The sequence below is a fragment of the Myodes glareolus genome, chromosome 3 (genome assembly GCF_982192425.1).
Source record: "Myodes glareolus chromosome 3, mMyoGla1.1, whole genome shotgun sequence".
In the NCBI taxonomy this organism is placed as follows: domain Eukaryota; kingdom Metazoa; phylum Chordata; class Mammalia; order Rodentia; family Cricetidae; genus Myodes; species Myodes glareolus.
Window position 1 is genome coordinate 24649923 of NC_142028.1, and position 24595 is coordinate 24674517.

Genomic DNA, 24595 nt, shown 5'->3' on the forward strand with positions numbered 1-24595 from the left:
ATTATCTCAGACTTCTTATTAACTAACTACATTTAAAATTAACCCATTTCTATTAATCTGTATATCACCACGAGGCTGTGGATACCAGGTAAGGTTCTATTCTGGCATCTTCTCCTTCAGAAGCTACATGGCATCTCTTTGACTCCACCTACTCTCCACATTTATCTCTTCCAGCCTGGCTGTAATCTGCCCTGCTATAGGCCGAAGCAGCTTCTTTATTAACCAATAGTAATAAAGCATATTCATAGCATATAGAGGAGAATCTCACAGTCACTAAACCTTTCCTGGCCCTGCCCCACCTTCCAGGAAATGTCAGCCTGATTCCAGGGTTCCAAGGACAAAAAGTCTTTAAAAAAAAAAAACCCACTGGATTAGATTGTCAGGAGTGTTTCTCCCTGTACTGCCAACAACAAAGAAAGTAGAAGGGAAGAGGAAGGGAGGACAGGAGAAGGAGAAGGGAAAAAGGAGGGTGATGAGGATAGGAGGAGGGAGGAAGAGAATAACACTGCACGGATGATAGGATGGGAAGGATTACATCATGAGTTTAAAGTTCAAACAGGATCTACCCATGCCATTTCCCACTTTCATTAGTTAAGTGAAAAGACAACCCATGGCATTTCAAATTTTAGTTCTTCACACCCCTAAGTGTTTTTAAGGACAGGAATTTTGAGAAATGATTTGTAGTAAGCCACTCTCTCAGAAACTTTTAAATCTGCTTATATTTTGTCCCTTAATGTTCTTGGTAATGGGACACATGCAGATCGGCAGCTGACGAAGGGCATGGTTCAGGTGAGTGATGCTGAAGGAGGGGCAGGTTAGGGTGGGAGAAGTCAGACATCAGAGCCAAATGGGAAGAAGAGTCCAGGATGGGCAGGCGGGGCTGGGATAAAGTTGTGAATATGCTGAGGGTCACAAGGGAGAGTCGGGGAGCAGAGAGAAGTCTGGCAAGCCCAAGACCTTCCAGGAAGGGGACTGCTCACCTCCACGCTGCTCAGCCACTGCCGGATCGACAGGAAGGATTGCTTGGCTGTGAGGTCGTACATAACAACCACACCGTCAGCCTTTCTGAAGAACTGTTGAGTGACACAGCGATACCTGCATGGGAGAGCCAGCGTCAGGTACATACCTTCCTTGGGAGCCCTGGCCTGGGACCTGGGTGTGCAGTACCTCACCTCTCCTGCCCAGCAGTGTCCCACAGCTGTAGAGCCACCTGTGCATTGTCCACAGTGACCGTCTTCACTCGGTAGTCGATGCCTGCAGAGTGAAACAGGCCTGTGAGAGCTGCCTTGGTCATGGGCATCCTAGGTTCCAAGTTCAGAGACAATGCCTTTCTGTCTGGAACCATAGCAGCCCACCTTCTCCGAGTAGTGGCTGCAGAGCAGTGTGGGAAGATCAACTGAACACTGCACAGGGAATCATGAGACTTGATTTCTGGTCCTGTTTCAGACTGAAGGACATGACGGCATCAATGAAACCATCTTAATTGTGGGCTCCCTACTATACCACCATGCACCTACTCTAGGTTGCTTGGTGTGGGAGGTCCTTCTGTGCATGTGTTGTTCTTATTGGTTAATGAGTAAAGAATATGTCTTGGGCCTTGGAAGGGCAGAATAGAAGTAGGTGGGGAAAACTAAACTGAATGCTGGGAAAAAGACGGCAGAATCAGGAGACGCCATGTAGCCACCATCAGGAACAGACGATCCAGAATCTTGCTGATAAGCCACAGCCACGTGATGATACACAGACGAATAGAAATGGGTTAAATTAGTTGTAAGAGCTGGCCAGAAAGAAGCTAGAGCTAATAGGCCAAGCAGTGATTTAGTTAATATAGTTTCTCTGTGGTTATTTTGGAGCTGAGCAGCCGGGAACAAACAAGCGGCCTCCAACTACAGATACTGGCTGAAGTCATGTCAGGGCCTACGCACAAAAGCAACATGCAATGAGACTTGCTGACTGAAGTAATGACCATCACCACATTTATTCCTTACTCTGTAGCTTGCCCCTCTCACTCTCTTCTTTTGGTGACACCACTTTCAAATGTTCCTAGTAAATTCCAACATCCTGGGGGATGAAGCATACTTTAATATTCCTATCAGATATTGTTATCAGATAACACATAGGTGTATAAAGGGGGAGTTTGGAGAGGAGGAAGATGAGTGGAGGAGGAGCAGGAGGAGGAGGGGAGGGGTTGGCAGGGAGCAGAAGAACAAAGACGAGGTAGGAGAATGGGACAAAGGCAGTATTGGTTCCTGAGAAGGGTCTAGGACTCTCAGTCACCATGAGACAACTTATGATTGTCTCTTCAGTTGTGTGGCCATCAACCCTCCCCGGGATGTACTACAGAGGGTCAGGAGTAGGTCAGTGACAGGTAGTTTTTGCAGTCCTGAGAACTGAAAATCTCAACACAAGGTCTTCTAGGATTCTCCAACCATCTGAATTCTCTGAGCTACATTGAAAGATGAATAATTGTCTCGAGCCACACATTAAACTCAACGGGGTATGACTGTGGCTTGCAAGCATACCTGTGCTTTATTTTGTGTGGCGTAGCTTACTGTATGTATGTATGTATGTATATTGTGTGAGGACTACACAATCAAGTCACACACAGAGAGAAAATCAGGTAATGTTTCTGGTAAGTTTACACTTTGGTGTTAGGCCACATTCACAGCTAGCATAAGACACATATGCCTTCTGCTCACAGGGTGAACACCCATTTCATAGGCCTTTTTCTCTCCTGGGCCCTAAGAATGTTCAAGCATGCATAAAGATGTTTTTTAAGCCTTATTATTTATGGCTCCTGGTTCCTGAACTCGAAGGCATCCCTTTCTACTTTCCCAGAGGCCCAAGAGTCCTTGCCCTGCAGGGAGAGAGAGCAGAACAAGGAACAAGCCTTTGCAGAGAGTAGCAGGAGATACTCAGCAGTTATGGAAAAAGCAGGAATTGGTTAGTATCACCCCAGGCCCTTTGCTTCACAGACAGGGTCAGAGACAGGAATGGATTCATCTGGGTGAGAAAAAGAGTAGAATGTTTTCACTGTTTTCATGTAGGCATGTAGGCCTCCAGCCTTCAGTGTCCTCAAGACACCCATGAGGGTATGCAGATGCAAATACACACACACACACACACACACACACACACACACGGAGAGATGAGAAACTGCAGTCAAGGCTCCCCACCCCATTCCAGCATTCTTATCTGAAGCACAGGGTACCTGAATCTTCCTCTCCCCAGGCAGTCCGTGGTCATTTGTACCCATCAAAACAGTTGACAATTGCTAGCTGATGAACTAGGGGTGAGTTTTCCTCTTGGTTAAAAGAATGAGAGGAAGGGGCACCCCAACTCTATATGCTTTGGAGAAGCCCGTTTCCTCCTTTCTCACTACTTTTGAGTAACCACCAGCAGGGTCAGATCTGAAACCACTCATAAAGCCTGAAGCCCCATGAATGAGCTTTCTGTTCTTGGCATGGGAAACTGGGAAAGGACGCGTGGGTACTGCTGGGGGCAGCTGGTGTTGGCTGCCTCCAGAAAGCCACCTCTACCTTTTCGATTGGTTGCTAGAGGATAGATAGTGTCTTTATTTTGCAGGGAGTGAGGTAGAAGCAGGGCTGGACAAATGTGTTCTGTGCAGTAGTGAGCTTGGTATGAGTCCCTGCTGGATGCGAAGGGCATTTCCTTGTCCAGCATCAGACAGGTAGTCAGAGAAGCATGTAAGCAAGTCCACAGAGGCTGGGTGTGCAGCCAGAGAGCACAAGGACAACATAAGGAGAGCATGGAATGACAATGACCACACCCAGACACCGTGGCAGGAGAGCAAGAGCTCAACAGAAGAGGCAGTAGAGTACTTTGGGGCCAAAGGGCCTGGGATATATTAGTTTTAAGACCATCTGTCACTCTAAAGGTCCAAGCACCGGGAGACCTGGGCCCTGCCAATGACAGACAGTATGACCTTGATGATGTCATCCCACCTCAGTTTTAGGTGGAGATGTGTTACATTCATTTATGCTGTGAGACATTTGTTTAATGATGCAAAGACATTATTTGCACTCTTTTATGCTGCATTTGTTTAACTCTGTGAAGATGTGTTACTTTGCCTGTAAAACACCTGATTGGTCTAATAAGCTGAATGGCCAATAGCAAGGCAGGAGAAAGGATAGGTGGGGCTGCCAGGCAGACAGAATAAATACAAGGAGATAAAGAGAAGACCGAAGAATGAGAAATGGGAGGAGAGGAGGACACCAGGGACCAGCCACCCAGATACACAGCAAGCCACATAATGGGGGATTCCTCTCTGTATGCTATGAATATATTTTATTACCATTGGTTAATAAAAAGGCTGCTTTGGCTTATAGCAGGGCAGAATATAGCCAGGCTGGAAGAGACATACAGAGAGAGTAGGAGGAATCAAGGAGATGCCATGTAGCTGCTGAAGACGAAATAAGCCAGAACAGAACCTTACCTGGTAGGCCACAGCCTCATGGTGATACACAGATTAATAGAAATGGGTTAATTCAAGATGTAAGAGCTAGCTAGAAATACACCTAAGCCACTGGCCAAATGGTGCTGTATTCATAAAACTTCTGTGTGATTATTCAGGCCTGGGCATGCAGGAAATGAACAAGTAGTCTACTACAGTCACAGAGTAAGAAGTACAGTAACGTATACAGAATAGGAACAGATAAAAGCCCAGGGGCAAAAGGTAGTTGGGATGACTAAAGAAAAGCTAGCTAGAAGTAAGCCAAGCTAAGGCTAGACATTCATAAGAAAGAAGAAGTCTCCATGTATTTTTTTTTTGGGAGCTGGATGATGGCCTACCAAAGAGCAAAGAGTAAAATGTTACCAACTACATAGCAGAGTCCTATCTGCTTCTCTGGACAAGGGGTTGGCCAGAGTTCCGGGTGGGGGTTGGGTTGCTGTGGCCTTGGGAAACTGACTCATCCTCATGTGTGATATGTGTGAAACGTCATCCTTAAAGGACCGTATTCTGGTGGCTGGTGTGACAGCTGCTAACCAGTTCACACACAAAGGACAAAGTCAGGCACCCTGGGCTCAAGAACTTGCACTAGAGAACCTGCTAGTACTCTGGTGGGTTTCTGTCCTGCTATAAAGGACCTTCCTAAATTGTGGAAGCTTCCCGGAATGTGTGGTCGGTTTTCTTCATCAGAGCCTTCTATCTCAGGCCTGAGGTGGGAAGTACAAGCAGACTTCACTCTGCTGTCAGGAGAGACAAGCCTGGGGGCTCAAAACACACCTTCTCTGTCACCATGAGCCCATCAGAGACCCCTGACTTATAGATCCCACACTGGAGCACCCTTCAGGAAAGCCAGCCAGCCTGTCGGCCTCCAGCCACTGCAGCACCTCTGCACAGTTAGCACACGATTTCCCCTCCTAGAATAGCTAGGTCAGACTGTCCTGGGTTTTCATCCAGTGCTTGTCTTGCTTCCTTTCATGTCTGATATTTTGTATTGGGATGTCCTCTTTATGTGGAGTAATGCAGCAGGGAGGGACAAGATGCAACAGCATAAGAAAAGGCCTGCCAGGAAGCAGAGGGCACGGAAGCATGTGGCTGCATCTCCCCCAGGAAGGGTCCTGGGTCTTGGTAAGTTTAGCCTGTAGAGAGAGTTTGTCAGAAGCCATTGGAAAGGGTAGTATGGCCAGAGACCTGGGCTTGAAAGCAGGCGGGGTACCCACACCCAATCCTTTCTTTTTCATATAAGAAAAATCAAAACACAAAGGTGGACTGTGTCCGCTTGGGGTCACAGAGCCACTCAAGTCAGTAGCAGGACTGGACATAGGATTTTCAATGGTCCACTGAAACTCCAGCCTTTCCTGCTCCTAACTTCTGCCACCTCTAAAGGCAGAAAAAGGACCCTCCCACTCACAGGGTGCTTGCTTTGGGCATGCAAGGCAACATTGTTAGGGTACTATGAAAAGGGCTAGATGATGCCCGGTGTGTGAGGCAGGGGAGGGTCAGCACTAATTGTGGGAATGTGGATAGGGCTCCTAATCTCTCTGGACCTGTTTCTCAGTCAATGAGGCTGATCACAATGATCACAGGTTGAAACGGTGGCTTCATGGTCATGGCCAGTATTCAGATTGTAAGACTGCACTGACTACATTGTCAAGTTCAGCTGGCTCATCAGTTCAGTTATAGAGGCGCCGTGAGCATTCACACACTCTTCTTTTGTCGAGTGACTCAACGTGGTGGAAGCTAAAAGGTTAACCTGCCCTTGATCCCACCACATACTCCAACGCCATGTGCAGCTTTGGGTGAAACAAAAGCCTCTCTTTGAATAAAGGATTATCCATAAGTGGGAACACATTCAGCCATGATTATCTAACGGTGGCTGAGCCTAATACACTCCTACAGTTAATTTCCCATGACTCCCAGCAAATCCGGGATATGGGACAAGTCAAGTCAATGTGGAAAAGAAGCCTTGCAGGGTGCTAGGTGGACATGTGTCCACAGACCTAAGGGCGAATCAGGCAGGAGTAGGCCCATAACTCTGTGGGAGTTCCCTTCAGAGCTGGGGAAGTCTGAAGGTTTGGGGCCCCATTGATTGAAATGGGGGCAGAGAGCTAGTGAGATGGCTCAGTGGCTAAAGGTACTTGTTGTCAAACCTGATGACCTGAGTTTGATCCTCAGAATCCAAGCAGTAAAAGGAGAGAACCAACTCCCATAGACTGTCTTCTGAACTTCATACTTGTATTCTCTCTCTCTCTCTCTCTCTCACACACACACACACACACACACACACACACACACACACACACACACACACACAGAGAGAGAGAGAGAGAGAGAGAGAGAGAGAGAGAGAGAGAAACATATACTGTCAATCACAACTCCCTTAACACAAAGTTGGGATTATGAAGCATTCACCCCACCCCACCGCACCCACACACCATAAGCACAACAGTCCAGCAATGTCAGCCTGAGATGGGCTTCTCCTTGCTCCTCCTAGCCCACTACTGAAAAAACAGTGCCACCATTCCTCCCATTATCCCTCCCATTATCCTTTATCCCCTTCTTGAGGAGAGAACTCACCCACGGTGGCCGCCATGCCTGGGGAGAAGCGGGCCTCACAGATCCTCCTCAGGAAGGATGTCTTCCCCACAGCCGAGTCTCCCACAAACACGATCTTGAAGAGCCGGTCTGGGGTAGAGGGAGTGTTTTCCTCCTGTGGACAGAAGACAGTTCATTGGGCACTGCCACTAGCCCCTGCTGCTAGGCTGCCTTTTATTGTCACTGCAGTGGTCCACGGAGACCCCAGCACCAGGGAGGCCACTTCTGCCCCAGAATGCAGCTAGTACTGGCCTTGGAGCATGGAGCTCCTTCCAGCACGAGCAAGAGATTGTTCGGAAAAATAACAGCCTTTCCCACGTGGTCAAGTCAATGGAACTCTGGGACAAGCAGGCAGACCCTGGCTGATGGAGTGGAAAAGCCAGGAATGTGAACAGTTACTGAGAGTGGTGTGCCCAGAGCTCTGGGGTGTGAATTTGAAGGGACCAAGGGCCAGAAGGCTTGGGCTTGGGGAGAAGGCAGAATTCTCTACAGGGGCAGAAGAAGGCAAATGTGCTGGGGTTGTTTGCTTATTTTTGTCTACTTGATATAAGATACAGTCATCCGGGAAGAGAGAACTTCAACTGAGAAAATGCCTCCATAAGATTGGCCAGTGGGGAAATCTGTAGGGCATTTTCTTTTTTATTTAAATTTTTTATTGCTTTTATTGAGCTATATATTTTTCTTCCCTCTCTTCCTTCCTCTCCCCTCTCCTTCTACCCTCTCCCATGATCCCCATGCTCCCAATTTACTCAGGAGATTTTGTCTTTTTGTCTACTTCCCATGTAGATTATCCATGTATGTCTCTCTTAGGGTCTTACTGTTGCCTATATTCTCTGGGATTGTGAATTGTAAGCTGATTTTCTTTGATTTATGTCTAAAAGCCACTTACAATGAGTGCATATGATATTTGTCTTTCTGGGTCTGGGTTACCTCACTCATGTTTTCTAGATCCATCCATTTATCCCCAAATTTCAAGATATCGGTATTATTTTCTGCTGTGTAGAACTCCATTGTGTAAATGTACCACATTTTCCTTATCCATTCTTCGGTTGGGGGCATTTAGGTTGTTTCCAGGTTCTGGTTATGGCAAATAATGCTGCTATGAACATAGTTGAGCACATGTCCTTGTGGTATGATTGAGCATCCTTTGAATATATACCCAAAAGTGGTATTGCTGGGTCTTGAGGGAGGTTATTTTTAATTTTCTGAGAAATGGCCATACTGATACTCAAAGAGGCTGTACCAGTTCACATTCCTACCAACAATGGAGGAATGTTCCCTTTGTCCAACATCCTTTCCAGCATAAGTTGTCATCAGTGATTTTGATCTTGGCCATTCTTACAGGTGTAAGATGGAATCTCAGAGTTGTTTTGATTTGCATTTCTCTGATGGCTAAGGATGTTGAGCATTTTCTTAAGTGTCTTTCAGCCATTTTAGATTCCTCTGTTGAGAGTTCTCTGTTTAGGTCTATACTCCATTGTTTTTATTGGATTATTTGTTGGGTTTTTTTTTTGGATGACCAATTTCTTGAGTTCTTTGCATATTTTGGAGATCAGCCCTCTGTCTGATGTGGGGTTGGTGAAGATCTTTTCCCATTCTGGAGGCTGCCATGTTTCCTTGTTGACTGTGTCCTTTGCTTTACAGAAGCTTCTTAGTTTCAGGAGGTCCCATTTATTAATCATTTCTCTCAGTGTCTGTCCTACTGGGGTTATATTTAGGAAGTTGTCTCCTGTGCCATTGCATTCAAGGCTCCTTCCCACTTTCTCTTCTATGAGGTTCAGTGTGGTTGGTTTTATGTTGAGGTCTTTGATTCAGTTGGACTTGAGTTTTGTGCATGGTGAGAGATATGATCTATTTGCATTCTTCTACATGTTGATATCCAGTTATTCCAGCACCATTTGTTAAATATGATTTCTTCTTTTTTGCATTTTATATTTTTTGCTTCTTTGTCAAAAATCAGGTGTTCGTAAGTGTATTGACGAGTATCTGGGTCTTCTATTCGGTTCCATTGGTCTTCCTGTCTGTTTTTATGGCATTACCAGGCTGTTTTAAGTATTGTAGCTCTGTAGTAGAGTTTGAAGTCAGGCATTGTAATGCCTCCAGAAGTTCCTTTATTGGACAGGATTGTTTTGGCTATTCTGGGTTTTTTGCTTTTCCATATGAAGTTGAGTACTGTTATTTTGAGGTCTGTGAAGAATTTTGCTGGGATTTTGATGGGCATTGCATTGAATCTGTAGATTGCTTTTGGTAAGATTGCCATTTTTACTATGTTAATTCTACCATGGGAGATATTTCAATTTTCTGGTGTCTTCTTCAATTTCTTTCTTCAGAGATTTAAAGTTCTTGTCATACAGGTCTTCCACTCATTTGATTAGAGTTACTCCAAGATATTTTATGCTTTTTGTGGTTATTGTGAAGGGTGATTTTTCTCTGATTTCTTTCCCAGCCCATTTATCATCTGTGTACAGGAAGGCTACTGATCTTTTTGAGTTAATCTTGTATCCTGCTACATTACTGAAGGTGTTTATGAGTTGTAGAACTTCCTTAGTAGAATTTTTGGGGTTGCGTATGTAAACTATCATGTCATCAGCAAATACTGAGAGTTTGACTTCTTCTTTTCTGATTTGTATGCCCTGGATCTCCTTTTGTTCTTGCTCTAGCCAGGACCTCAAGAACTATATTGAATAGATATGGAGAGACTGGACAGCCTTGACTTGTTCCTGATTTCAGTTGGATCACTTGAGTTTCTCTCCATTTAGTATGATGTTGGCTGTTGGCTTGCTGTATATTGCCTTTATTGTGTTTAGGTATGTTTCTTGTACCTCTGCTCTCTCCAAGACCTTTATCATGAAGGGATGATGTATTTTGTTGAGGGCTTTTTCAGCATCTAGTGGCAAGGCTCAGTTCATTGTGAATGGTGCCCCCTCCCTGAACAGGTGGTCTTGGGTGCTACAAGGCTGAGCAAGTGATGGGGAGCAAGACAGTAAGCAGCATTCTTCAATGGCCTCTGCTTCAGTTCCTGCTTTCTGGTTCCTGTCCCGACTCCTCTTCATGACTATGAGCTGAGATAAACCCTTTCCTCCCCAAGTTACTTTTGGTCATGGTCTTTATCACAGCAGCAGAGAAGTACAAGATAGTCTTTAGAAAGTAGAGGACAGAAAGAGGAAAACCTCCACAGGGCTGGGTACCATTGTTTAGCTTCTTCCTTTAACTTGAAGCATCCCTCCAGGAGGGAGGAGGGAGCTTCCTAAGACTCAAGAAACTGAGGAGGCTTCAAAAGCTCTGAAAGCTCCAAGATTCACAGACTCCTTAAGGTTACATAAACAGAGACAACTGGTCTTGGGGAGGGGACTCTCTGGAGCAATTGCCTGCAAGTTGTGTAGGGGTTTCCAGTGATACAGCTTTCGGTAGTCACCACCCTTGCTGGGGTGGGCTAGTTGGTGGTAAAGCTGCCTTTGAGTTTTTCACCCATGCTCTGGCAAATAACTCCAAGTAGCCCACAAGTTCTCTCACTGACTGGAATCCTTTATTTACTCTGACATAGGTACCCTGTCTACAGTAGTTACTTGTTAATGTTCATGTGTCCCCAAGAGAAGTCACCGCATAGTCTCTGAGTGGAATGGAGATCCCCTTGAGTCTCTGTACACGGCCCTTGCATCATCTCTTCAACTTCAATTATCATGTAGTCATTGGCTACTGACAGCCAGGTGGTGATTTTCCACCCTTGTGCTAGCTAGTTCTTATCTAGAATCATCTGAGAAAGGAACCATTGAAGAACTGCCTCCATCAGACTGGTGTGTAAGCAAGGCTGAGGGGCATGTGCTTGATTGATGACTGATATGGGAGGGCCCAGTTCACTGGGGATAGGACCACCCCTTAAAAGGTGGTCCTAGGTTGTATACAAAAGCAAACTAAGTAAGCCACAGAGAGAAAGCCAAAAAGTGGCAATTCCTCCATAGTATTTGCTTTAGTTCCTGCCTTGAGCTCCTGTTATGATGTCCTTCAGTGACAGACGTGACCCAGAAGTGATAAGATAAAATAAGCCCTTTCTTCCCTTTCAGTTGGTTTTGGTCAGTGTTTTTATCATGGCAACAGAAGCCAGGCTAGGGCACCCTTCCACTCAGGAAGTGGGGAGTCTCCACAGGCAACCACACATTGGTCTGTTCATCGAGCCCCAGAGAACAGAGCAGGACTGAACTGCCATCCGCCTTGGACTGTGACCCAGGACGGCTGAACTTTCTCTGGGACAGACAGTGAGCAGGAGGTGGCTAGGGACACCTTCCACAGGCAGCCATTCCTTCCAGAATACTATCTCACCACGTGCCTCACCTTCAAGCTTGGCTCAGCACTGCTGGTCAGAGGGGAAGGCTCTTTTGGGTGGATTTAAAAGTGGATTTGAGGGAATTAGCTTATCTGGTGAGCAAATACTATAACAGCACAGCTGATGTGAGCAGCACTTGAATTTCGGAACAAAGTGCAGCAGACTTCAGGGGAGAATTTCAAGTCAACTACAAGAATGTAAGATAAAATTAAAACAACGCCCCCCACCCCCGCCTCATTTTCTTTATCCATTGAAGACACAGGGCACCGGCGACTGCCTGTCTTTTGTACAGGTGTCTCCAACTGTCATTTGTTCAGACAAAATGTGGCAGAGCAGAAACAGGCAAGGGGTGGGAAGGTGGCATCCAAGGAGGGGGTGGTAGAGAGGTGGCTGTGGTTGTGATTGCAGGGTTGCCTGGCCTTCAGCCCCACGGCTACCCTGCCCTTCCCTGGGAAGAACTCACCTACATGACCATGAATGGTCCAAATATTGCAGCTTAACTCACAAGAGCAGGAAGGTCCTTCAACCCTCTCTCTTTTCTTGGGGACAGTTCATCTGTCAGGTGACAGACAGATGGGTTGGAGGGACAGGCAAGGTACAGGAAGCCTGATTATCACATCAGGACATGTGTTGTCATTTTTCTTTCCCTCCTACATGCTTAAAAAACAAGGGTTAGGGTGTATCTAAGACATAAAGGGTTTGTCCCCCATTACAGGGCCCCAGCAGACAAACAAGCAACAATCACACCCAGAACCCAAGCCAGAAAATGAAAACCTCCAAGCAAAAATGATATATTCTGGGCTGACAGGACGGCTCAGCGGTAAAGGCGCTTGCCACCAGGGCTGACAACCTGAGTTCTATCCCTGGGACTCACATTGTGGAAGAGGAGAAGCGACTCCCACAAATTGTCCTTTGACATCTGCATGTGCGCTGTGGCATACATGTGCCTACACACATTTGCAAATAAAATAGATATTTAAAAATTTAAAGTGATATATGTTAATTATTAAGTTTGGGAAATATATAGTTATAGGAAGAAAAGTAAACATTTTTTATGATCTGAGATAGCCACTATTCACATTATATGCATTTTCAGCCTTTATAGATATGAGAAAATGTTTTATTTAAACAGAATTGAGGAGCAAATCTATATTATTTCATCCTAGTTATCACAATTATTCAATAACAATACAAATCCCTCCGAATCACTAAAGACCTTTTAGGAATTGTGATTTCTTTTAGTAGGTATGTAACATTCTACTAAATTATTGCAATATAATTTATGTCCCTTTAGTAGCCTTATTTTTTTATGTTCTTCTATTCTAAGTGGCACTTACAGCCTTGACTTTTCACTAGGAGAAGTATTTGTTGAAAGGTCATGGCCCTTGATTCCTATTACCAGGTTCTCTCCAGAAGGGTGGCATCACCTATGCCTCATGGAGGTCTGCCTCGGGGCAGCCTTCCACACAACTGTTCCTCTTCATTCTCTCTGTTGTTGCAGCAAAATGGCGGCACGACCTTGTGAGGCACCTTGGGGGCATTAGGGGTGCTCTGTGAGAGGCGGGCAGTTACAGAACACACAGCTCCAAAGGCTAAGAGCTCAGCAGAGAGGCAGGCTGCCCCATCTTCTCCCCTCTGGGTTTCTACCTTTCCTTCTGGCAGGGGTGGGGAAGAACACTTGTCAAGCCCATCCATCAGACCACAGCAAAGACAGGCCTCAGCACATGGGAGCATAGCCTTCTCCTCTAGGCCTGTCTCTTCCAGACCTCTTGATCACATATCATGATACTAGTGACATCTTGGATGACTTTGATATTGATCTATCTGTGCCCACTTAAAGTGAGTGTAGGTCCCCTTATGAAAGGGATTTATTTAGAAGGGAGTGCAGGGAGAGAGAGAGGAACCCATTGGCTGTGGGCTGCCCAAGGGAGGTGCCCCTTGCATACCGCCAAGAAATTTCTAGAGATGTTTTGAAGGATCAGGGTGAAGGCCAAGGGCTGCATGGCCTACTTCAGTGCACATTACAAACCAGCAGAGAGTCATAGGTCCCACAAGACAAAGAGGGATCACCCTTTTGGAGATCATTTGGTAAGAGAAAGCAAGTGCCATGACCTTTGAACTGTTCTCCTCACAGAATTCAGAGGGAAACCTGAGTGAGGAGAGGGGGGAGGGCAGAAACATCCTGGAGGGAGGAGTCCACGGGCCACTGGGGAATGGAAGAGACTCTGCCGGCCGAGATCAACAGAAAGAGGATGGCCGGTACACTCGACAGAACTGTACCAAATGACCACTTGTAACAGGTCTTAGCAGACACTGACTCCAGCGTGCATGTTCGATAAATGCTTCAGATCTGAGTTAAAAGACCGTGTGAAATATGGGGGAACAGAAGTTAACAAGGGAAGTTATGGAAACCAATGAGTCTCTCTGATGCTCAGCTGAAAAGGTGTAAGCAAGGGAAGAAGACCTTTGGGACACAGAATATGGTGAATCCCAAAGCCCACTGCAGCCCCTACATGTCCTTTGGGGCTCCTGGGCTCAAAGGTAAGGGGGCAGATCTCAGTAGCGTTGCCTGGAACTCACCTTGTAGAGGGCTTCTTTTCCGACAGGCTGCCCTCGGGGAGACATAGGGATGAGTTCCAAGGCGGGGGCTGTCACGCTTTGCCCTTCTGCCCCCTGGTCAAAGACCTCCTCTTCTTCTGGGCATTTGCTCAGTGGCTTCTCAAAGCCACCTTCCAGGAGCTGAGGCAGGGGGTCTTCCTCAATGGAGATGATTCTGCGGAGTGCATGACGTCGTGGAACCCCAGTCCCTGGCTCCCCAGTTCCAGACTCCTCCTCTGCAGCGAGATAGGCATTCAGGCCCAGAGAGCTTCTCCTCCTCAGGATGCCGAAGGCCTCATCCTCCTCCACTGACTGGCTATCAGAACGGGGACAGGAAGAAGATGCATAGGAAGAAATGATAAAAATATCAATATGGAAGTGGAGAGATACTTGCCTGCTGGCAGCACTGAAAAGAGCTCTGGGGAAGGAGAGGAGACAACAGACCCATCACTCAGCTCATGGTTCTGACAGCCTCATAAGGGCTGCCAACTGCTGATGCCACCGTCACCACTGCTAGTGATGAAGATGCTGGTGAAGATCTTTACCAAGTATCAATTAAAACTAAAGGCCCTGTCCTCGCGTGGTACTGGACTAAGAGAGGATTGATGAAGCAAACAACACATATTCTTATGGCCTGGTTTGTTCAATGAAGGAGAAAGGAATGAAGAAAGGGATGCACAGGGTTGGAGACAGGTACCCTAGGAGAACAATAATGTGGCCGGGCTCTGTCCCCGCCACATGTCCTCTTCAACTACATGTCCTTATGGAAGGACATCGACTCCTCATGCCTCTGTTCCCTCACCATAAAATGGGGTCCATTCACCTAGACTGTTCATATGTAAGAGAAAGCATGAAAAGGATAGCCAAGTAGCACACACCTGCACAGGGCACACCCACACAGGGCACACCCACACAGGGCACACCCACACAGGGCACTCATACACAGGGCACTCTTACACAGGACACACCCACACAGCACACACTCATACAGGACGCACCACGCAGGGCACTCTCATTCAGGGCACACCCACACAGCACACACTCATACAGGACGCACCCACGCAGGGCACTCTCATACAGGATGCACCCACACAGTGCACACTCATACAGGACGCACCCATGTAGGGCACCCTCATAGAGCACCTGTGCACAGAGCATCCCTCGGTGGTGTACGAGTACTGTCGCTGTGGAGGACCTCCTCCTATCCGTAACAGATGTCCCCTGACTCAGAGACAGATCATTACAAATGGGCTTGGGTCATGCATCTCCCTCTTCCTTTATGACTTCCTAAAATAGAGGGAGGAGCAGGTGGCCTTTACTTTAGTATATACTTGCTTCTGGAAGCATTTGGGTGCTACGAGCAAAGAGGACAATAGGAGGAGGAAGGAACCCTATGAAGTTGGGGCATAGGGCACAGACTGTGTTTTCTAAGGGTTTGGGGAGCAAAATCTGCACAGGTATCCAGAACACTGAGATCCTTCTCTGTCTTAGTGAACAGTGCAAGGCGAGAGTATTTCAAAGGAAACAGGCATGATCTATGAACACATACACAGGCAGACACACACACAGACACACACACACACATATGCACGCACACATGCATATGAATGTGTGAAAAGGATTGCAAATGAACCAGCAAGGTGACAAGGTCAAAGGAGAAATGGAGAAAGGAACTGAATTAAGGGACACAGAAACAGTCCCATACAAAGAGAAGAGTCATTGACCTTGTCCCTGGCTTCTGGTGTTTGCTCTTTCTAAGGTCAATAATAGGAAGGGAAAAGAAAACCAATGTGAACCCATCACTTTCTGAAGCTAGCTATGATCCTGAAGGACAAATTAAGACAGTCTTTACTTTCAACGGCAGTGAATTGGTTTGGATAGAGAGTAAAAGATTTACAGAAATTTGAGCACAGGTTAAATAAAAGCCAAGTGGCTCCTCTCCAGCACACCTTCCTCTGTATCTGTACGCCATTGAGACCATGATCTGATTATCTCATTCTCAGCACAGTATCCCTGTCCATTTTAGCTGCTTGTATATGCAACATGAACATGCACATACACATGTAAACACACACACATACACACACACACACACACACACACACACACACACACACACACATTTTCCTGAAAGTTTTCTACCAGAAAAAGAAACAACCATTTAAGTGTGCTCTAAAATGAAGCTCTTCTTGAAAAAAGTGTTTTATTTGGGAACATCTCAAGTGCTGTTGACATTCCATAATGGCTTCAGCTTAGCATGTCTAAGCTCCTTTTTGTTTTGCCACCAAACACTTCCTGCCAGCAGTAGAGAGAGTAACTGCTTTTGCCAAAATCGATATTGGAATTCAGAGCACACACTTTGATGTTTAGCGGATTATTCTCTGCTTCTGCCGCTTGGCTGTGAGCTCCTGAAAGAGGGAAGGGTCTATTTTGCAAACCTCTGCTCCAGTGACTGTCACTGGACCTCACAAATAGTGGCCACTCAACACCTCTCTATTAAGTGAGCATTTGCTAGTGGACAGACATAGTGGGAAAGTCGCAAGGCCTGAAAGAATGTCAGACGCAAAGTAGGTAATCTACAAATGACTGTCAAATTTAGAAATCCATTCAGTTCTGAGAAACCAGCAGGCTGGCAAACACAAGAGTAGAAATTTGGCCTCCAGATTGTACCTCATTATTGAGCTATTGCGAGATAATTCATGATGATCTGACCCAGGGGTTTCCCCAATCAGCCCATCTCCATCCCAAAGTCACTTTTACTTTATGTATCTTTTTAGTTCATGCTTGCATGTCTCTGTAAGTGATTTTACACATCTTCTCCCTCAACCTGATACTGGAGGGAAAAGTTGCCCTGACCTCTCTCTGTGTCCATCCGTGTGAATGGAGTACCTGCTCTAAAGAGGAGGAGGGGACTGGCTTGTCTGTATGAGTGAGCAGCAGGCTGACCCTTTTCGCAATTCATGTGCCCTCCAACAGCTACATAACATGTTGTCTTTGAGTTAGTTAAACATGAATCATTGGAATGATCTGTCAATCACAAGCCTTAATTTTGTCTCTAAAGGGGTTCAGCTAATGGTGATTCTATATGACATTTTAATTCAGCTCACAGTCAGTATAATTATATTCCAGAGAAACCAAGTGGATCCAGGAAATGGCGCACAGTCATTCCCCCCTTGATCATCTTCTCTTCCTCCTCCCTTTCCTCTTCTTCCTTCCCCTCCTTCTCAGTTGGTCTGCAGTCCCCATCAGCGGCTATCTGCAGGCTCACAGCAGGGCAGGATAGCCTCAGAGATGGCGTCCATCCTCCAGGTTTGCTCTGAACAGTCTCCCTCCAGTTCAGACGTCACAACAGAGAGGACCATGTCCTCCAGGATTCAAGGCCTCCCTAGTAGGGCCACACCTCAAAGACCAGGCGATGTGGGGCCAGAGGCAGCTCCCAAAAGTGTGAAATGACTGAACGGAGGAAGGAGGAATGGTGGGTGATGACTTACCTCCCGAGAATTTCCCTGCCGTCCACATATTTGCCGATCACAGAGCCAGATCTCTGCTTCCTGCTTGCCTTGGAAGCAGCTGTGTTTGCCTTGGCCGCCTTATCTTTCTGCAGAAACACAAAATGCCCTGAGATCCATGCCTGTGGAATCATCTTGATGCTTGAGCAGAAAAGAGGGAAGGCTCTAGACAGGACTCTAAATGGGAGAAGCAGGGTAGGCTTCCTGCCCACCACTCCCTCCCATCCAGTTCAGTCACCCACTGCCCTGTATTTCCCCCACACACCGCAACTAGGATCCCCCCATCTCCTTTCCAGAAATCCACTTAGAGGAGGGAATACAGAGTGGAGCGCCTGGGGCCTCCGGGGTTATTTTCACAGGGACACTGGTAATTTGCAAGAGATCAAAGAAGAAGACAAAGATACTTACTACATAAGAAAATATGTACAGTCCAAAAGTTCCTGGTATTTTAAGCTGCATTCTTCCCTGTGGCTCTAATCTCCCTTTCCCACCAAAGCCCATGAGGTATTGAGATAGGGAACCACCCAAAGGAGCAGCTAGCTCAGGGCTCTGCCCACCACAACCTCACTAGCCCAAGACCTCTGCAGTCATTTGTGGAAGCAGGCTGGATGTGGATGGACCGCCCAGATATCTGTAACACAGAACCTTAGAGGAGCAGGGCTCAGAACCTGGGGCAGACTTCCTCCAGGAGACACGCGGAGTCAGATCACAGGGCAAATTCTATCCTAATCAGCCGTCCCAGGCTTCCTTCTGTGGACTCATAATGAGAGGAGGAACTGCTGAGCCCCCAGCACCCCTGAGGGCATGGCTTTAATGATTCCAGGCAAATCTTTAATGACTATTCTGCATCAATTGGGCTCTCCCTCTTTTCTCTGATTCCTGGTGCTCTTCCCTCCACCCCATCTCTTTCAAAACAAAATGAGTTGGGCAGGTGAAGGGAAATGAGATGAAGGGTTGGGAGTTTTAAAAAAGTAGTATTTCTTCCAAAGCAATTATAATCATTATCATTATCAGACCAACAAGTGTAGGCTTATGTCTTGCTCTGACAGTACACTCGGGTGGGCAGCTGGGATGGTTGCCGCTGGCTGTGATGTCAAAGAGGAAGTGGAATGACAAGGACCCTCGACAGGAGCAGCAGCAGCAGCAGCAGCAGCAGCAGCAGCAGCAGAGTAAACCAGGCGGGGCCTGAGGCAAGGCACGCCAGCCCTCAAAGGCTGACCTTAAGGGCTCAGCCAAGGCCTCAGCACACACCACCCTCTCGCTGAGACTGCCTATTTCCTCAAATGTCCTTACAACCTGAGAGAATGAGGACAGGAACTCCCCTTCCTTCAGTGACAGTTGGGATCACGGGCAAAGGTAACCAATTCCTTCTCCAAGGACACGCAAGTTCACGGCCTGAGAATCTCACAATGAGGTAGTCCTATCGAGCCGCCCTGCCCCTTCAGGGAAGCCAGTGTCTCCTGTCCTAAAAGGGAGGTGGAGAAGGAGGTGCAGTATTCTAAGGTCTCTTCAGCGTGCCCGGTGGAGCCCTGTGGATGTCACACCATTCGGGAGGGGAAGGAGCATTGTGCGCAGGCACGGAGAGGAGAAGGAAGTGTACGTGAGATCAACTGTGTAAACAGCTACGTGTGCACTGTAAATTTGCTCTCCGACAGTGTGAAGTCTGAGATTTTCATCAGGAGATAAAAATTTAAATGAAAGAACAAACTGAGCCTTTTACTTCAGGTGATAATGACATTTCAACTGTGCCATCTCATGGATGGAACCGTCACTTTTTGCGTCCAAGATGCGCGTGGCTCTTCCAAACATTTGAGTCTGCTTGTGCCAAGAGGAAGGCATTTCCATTCATGGAAAATCCGTGTATGGTTACCTTTTTATTGCTTGCATAATATCTTACACTTTCATCCTGCCCACATAGAAAGGACCCAACAGGCCGTAAGGATCAGGGCAGTCTTGATCAGTTATGGCATGATGGGTCAGGTTGTCCCTGGGCCTTGTTTAACTCTGCACCATCCCCAAGACAGTGTGGGTGAACCAATTACCTGAAAACTTATGTCCCTTTCATCCCGGAGATGCTTGTTCCTTTCCCTGTGAATGGTAAGGGAAAATTATTCAACATGGAGTCTGCAGTTGACAGTGGCATCCCATTAGCCAGCCAGATGGGTGCAGAAGAAAGCCCAATATGGGGATGTGGCCATGGATAGAGGGGGGTTCATGTGCAAATCAGCTCAGAGGCAGGGGATAAGACCGAGTGGCCTTGTGATACACACCGCCCTTGAGGAACACTCAGTTTCCATCACTTGGGGGCAGGATGGCGTGTCCCCCTTCCAGTGGGCTCCTTCTTTGCCCAGTTCATCCATTTGTGAACATGAGTGGAATGAGTTGCTTACCACTTTGTTCAGCATCAGGGATGCAGGAGTGAACAGCCACCAAGTTCTGGACTCAGGAAGCTTGTATGAGGTTGGGAGTGAGTGCTACTGGGAAACTAAAGCGGGATGTGGGAAAAGGAGAACCATGAAGCATTTCAACCCAAATGGTCAGGGAAGCCCTGGCTGGTGAGGCAGCATCTGACAAACCCTAGGGAGGGGAGGAGAGTTGGGCAGGTATCTGGGGAAAGAGTATTTGAGCAGAGGGTTGAGCAGGACAAAGGCTTGATTGTGATAAATTTATGTATGGGAGGAATGGGAAGGAGGGACACAGGGATCCCAAAGAGATGAGGTTGGAGAACAGTGGGTGGATCGAGAGGACTAATTCCAGCCTCCAGGGACACAGTAAAGGCTTTGGTAGTCACTCCAAACAAGGCAGGAAGTCATGGATTTTGGGTGGGGTTGGGTGGGATGTCTGACAGGGGAGGTCATGGTTTGATTCCAACACTGAGATGATCGCTCCCCTCGGAAGTTCTGCTAAGAACAGACTGTCAGAGACAAAGGTGCAGCCCTGAGAATGGACTGATATTTTTGAAAAAGTGGAAGTCATTGGTGACATGGGCAAGGACAGTTTGGGCGGAACTGTTGGGGAGAGAGCCAGACTGGATCACTGAGAACTGAAAGATGGGCAGTCAGTGTGAAAGCCAGCAGACCAGGAGAGGATGGATCCATTTGAGAACTCTAGTTGGGAACAAGGATGACGTGGGGACAGTCTTTGCTAGGAGCACTGGGAGCCCACAGCACATCCACAGAGTCTGAGACATGGGTGCTGGCAACGGGGAGCAAGCCCAGTGAACACATCCAGGCTATTTCTGTAGCAGGAGACCAAGTGGGAGGATAGAAAGTGAAGAGTTCCTGAAGGTTTAGTGGAAGTTCAGAGCGGGTGAGTGAACACACTCAGGATGTGGGCTGTTTGTGAGGTGAACTAGACACAAATACCTGCAAGGCTCTTCCGTTGATGCAAGAGGGAGGGGCCCCTCTCTCATACCAGACCTGTGAGTCTACGTCTACTTGTGCGGGTGGCCATGAACCAGTCCTTACTTCTGAAGGGGAAGAGCAGGCTCAGGAGCAGTCAAGCACTAATGACCACAATGCAGAGATCTGCTGGCTGTGACTGTGAGCCAAGCACGTTGCTAAGTGCACTGTGCCCTGCAGGATCAGATTTCAGGCTGTCCCAAAGAATGGCAACCGAGATAAGGGGCCTGCAATGCCATCCTTCTTAAAGGAAACACTGGCAGTGTGTCCGATTGTTTTCAGTGACAGCCAGGCCTTTGGAACGAGTCTGGGAAGGGGTATGGAAGGTAAGCCTGGACAATGGCAAAGTGAGCTGCTCCTTCCTGAAGAAGGCTCATGCTGGCTAAGCGGTGAGCTGGCGACCTGAATGAGGGTTTAGAAGGCCTTCGAGCTCAACCCTCCCTGGCAAAGTACGCAATACTGTTTTGTTTCTACATTCTGTGCAGGAACAGGAGCAGGAGCAGAGGTTAAGGAGGTCATGTCTCACACTCTAGCCATGGTCCTTGTCTCACTATCAACCCATGTCCCACTGCCCCCGCCCCCATTTTATTCCTCCTCCACCCTCCCACAGTCTCTCTCCTGAATTCTTGGTGATTTCATGGATGGATAAATCTGTCATGTCCCCTCCTTCATCTCTGCTTAATTGTGAAAGCACAGAAAGGCTTCAGACATGTGTGTCTAAGCCTCATAAATGCTGATCTCCAAAAGAAAGACTCCTGGACATCTGTAGAGTGCCACGCCCCATTTCTTCCTATTCATTCTCTTTGGTTTATGGTCTATCCCTCCATTAGTTTTTTCTAAGTACAATAGAATAAAAGAAACAAGTTTAAAAAAAACAACAACAAACGAGCCAAACAGTGTACTTATGCATCTTGCTGTCTTCCTAAAGCCTCCTGAGAACAAAGACCTTGTCTCTAGTGGGATAGAACATGTCCATGGGGGAGGGATAGAGGGGGGCGCTGGCTCATCTCATTCTAAGCAGAGCGCATCTCAAACACAGGTGACTTTTTGAATCCCTCACCACTGAAGACAGCAGACCCTGGCCTCACCTTGCTGTCACGAAAGCGGACACAAGGCATCTCATGCCTACCTGGAAGTGAGGCCGAGTCACTTGTTCTTTAAAAACGGGACCCAAAACCCTCTGTCATCACTTTCCCCAGGAGGCCATCAGCAGGTGGCAGGTGCAGCCTATAGAAAACCTAGACAAATCCCCAACTTCCCCCTTCTGGCTTTGCTTTTCTTGGGAGTGAACATTTTCTAGGCCAGTAAACATTGAGTTTATTGCGGTGGGTTTTAGAAGCTGGGGAAACTCCTTTCTTGGCCCTATGTGTGATTCATTTACTCATTCCAGGGCTGAGGGAAGAGTCAGCCAGACATGGATTTCATTTCTCTAACACCAAGATGCTCTTGGTTGGTTCCAGAATCCACCATGTCTGGACAGACTCAATGCTTCTGTTGGAGGTGAGACTGTATACTTGCCATAGAGTAACTGCACATCCAGACTTATTCCTTCTCAGCCAAGGATCATGCACGGTCCCATAAGGACACCAAGGATGAGGCAGAGCCTGACAGAAAGGGGAATGGACCATAGAGGAAGATGGACATGCGAGGAGACAAGGACATAGCCCCCAGTGGGCAGCACTCAGCAGTCCAACCCACATGCTGGTGACTGACGGAAAGGTGGGCACTTTTGGCTGTTGTGGGATATTCGTACACTGTGTGAAAATGTATTGCTGTGATTGGTGCAATAAAAAGTTGAAAGACCAATGGCTAGGCAGGAACGTATAGGTGGGACTTCTGATCAAAGAGAGAGAACTCTGGGAAGAAGAAAGAGGGGTCAGAAGCCAGACGTGGAGGAAGCAGAAGGGGCAGTACAGAGATGAGGTAATGGGCCTTGTGGAAGAATGTAGATTTTAAAATAAGGGTTAATTTAAGCTCTAAGAACTAGTTCAAAACAAGCCGAAGCTAAGGCTGAGCTTTTATAACTAATAAAAACAAAAGTCTCTGTGTCATTATTTTTGGGCTGGTGGTCCCGATGAGAAAGTACTACTCCATTTGATATCAGTGTTGTTCCAGAATACAGGCAGGGAAGAAGCCCCTGACAGACCCACCTTAGGAAATCCAGCTGCTTCAGGAGGCCTGACTTCTCCCGCTGCAGACTCTCGGTCACCCGGTACACTTCCCTGAGGAGGAGGCAGACACGGTCAGGTGAGCGGAGGCCGTGGGGAAGGGAGGAAGGGGGATCAGCTACTATTATACAAGCGAACAGCAGCATTTCAGAGAGGAAAGAAGGGAGGTGAGGAAGGGAGGGAAGGAAGGGAGATGGGGAGGGAGGGAGAGAGATGACAGAAGTGGGCAGCTGTGCCTCATCTTTGCTCCTGGGCTCTGAACCTCCACACAATATCCAAGTGTCTCTGCTATCTCACCACCACGGCCCCAGGGTTCCTGTTTCCACAGCAGTGTGGTTCTCTGGCAGAAAGCACCCAACAGCCTGATAAACTTGTCACTTCCCATCTGACTGTGCTCACTGGGCTGTAAGGACAGTCACCCCTCTGCCACCTCTCAAATGTCATTATGGAGCAGTTGACATCAGCATCCGCCTGGGGACCCTCCCACCAAGTGCCTGATAGCTTTAGCCCTAAGCGTCATCTGTGTCTTTCCTTTCTTCTTCTTTACAGAACAATTACAAAGTCACTTGACAACCATAACAGACTGAATCAAATTCTAAGTTCACCTCAGACAATCCTAATTAAGCAACAAAACTCTGCCGGCTCCTGCAGAGATGTGAATTCCTCCCATTTTATTACCAATTATATTTAATTTCAACTTAAGGGAAAGCAGTGTATTCCCCATTATACAAACTGTGTCCCAGAGCTCCTGTCTGGAATTCTGCTCTGGTTAGCACACACATACATCCCTGCCTACTCCTGTCTGGGTCCCAGCTGCTGAAGAGGCCTATGCCCAGCTCTGGAGGCACACCTTCCCAGTTCCTACCCCTGCCTAGCAGGGACAGCAGAGAAGTTGACCCCTGCTGAGGGCAGGAACTCACTGCAGAGCTGAGGTCTGTGTCCTCAGTGTTTGACTGAGAAAGAGGTTAACAAGTCTCATGCTATTTAGGTCTTCTTTGACTCTGTGTACAGCGCCAACAGATACACACACACACACACACACACACACACACAGAGAGAGAGAGAGAGAGAGAGCGAGAGAGCGTGCCTATGCAAATACATGCTCATCTGTCAAGTGAACACTTATCTATGGTGATTGGTATACACATATATGCACACATATAGATATATACAGCTATACAGCTTTTGTGTGTTAACCAAGGAGAATCATTAAACAGTGATGCTCAGATATTTGATTGACTAATCTTTTAATCCCTCTGAGCTAGAGGTCACCTCTCCCTGGGTGATAGCAGACTGGGACAGAGAGGACCAGCTGCCTTTTGTTACAGTCCTTGGTGGGAAGTTGGTAATTTCCCACAGAGAGCTGATGTTGGTTTTGTTTTTAGAAAAGAGATGAGCCATAGCACATTCTACAAAATATGTTGTTAAGTGAATAAGGCAAAACAGACCTGTATGTCTGGATGGTTGCCAGTCTCCAATGGAAAGCATTTGTGTGTGTGTATGAGTGTGTGAGTGTATGTGTGTTTGTACATGTG

At 47.2% G+C, this 24595-nt stretch overlaps 1 protein-coding gene across 4 annotated transcripts in view; it reads right to left on the minus strand.

Annotated features, from left to right (window-relative positions):
* The window catches only part of Cracr2a (calcium release activated channel regulator 2A), a 113165-nt gene that overhangs the window by 15109 nt on the left and 73461 nt on the right, over nt 1–24595 (minus strand). For all 4 annotated transcript variants that reach the window (XM_087904183.1, XM_087904181.1, XM_087904182.1 and 1 more), the window contains 7 exons: nt 23043–23114; nt 19534–19579; nt 17474–17580; nt 13965–14298; nt 7046–7178; nt 1173–1254; nt 981–1095 (listed from right to left, as the gene is read on the minus strand). In XM_087904183.1, coding sequence (XP_087760309.1) covers nt 981–1095; nt 1173–1254; nt 7046–7178; nt 13965–14298; nt 17474–17580; nt 19534–19579; nt 23043–23114 — 889 coding nt within the window. The remainder of the gene's footprint in view (nt 1–980; nt 1096–1172; nt 1255–7045; nt 7179–13964; nt 14299–17473; nt 17581–19533; nt 19580–23042; nt 23115–24595) is intronic.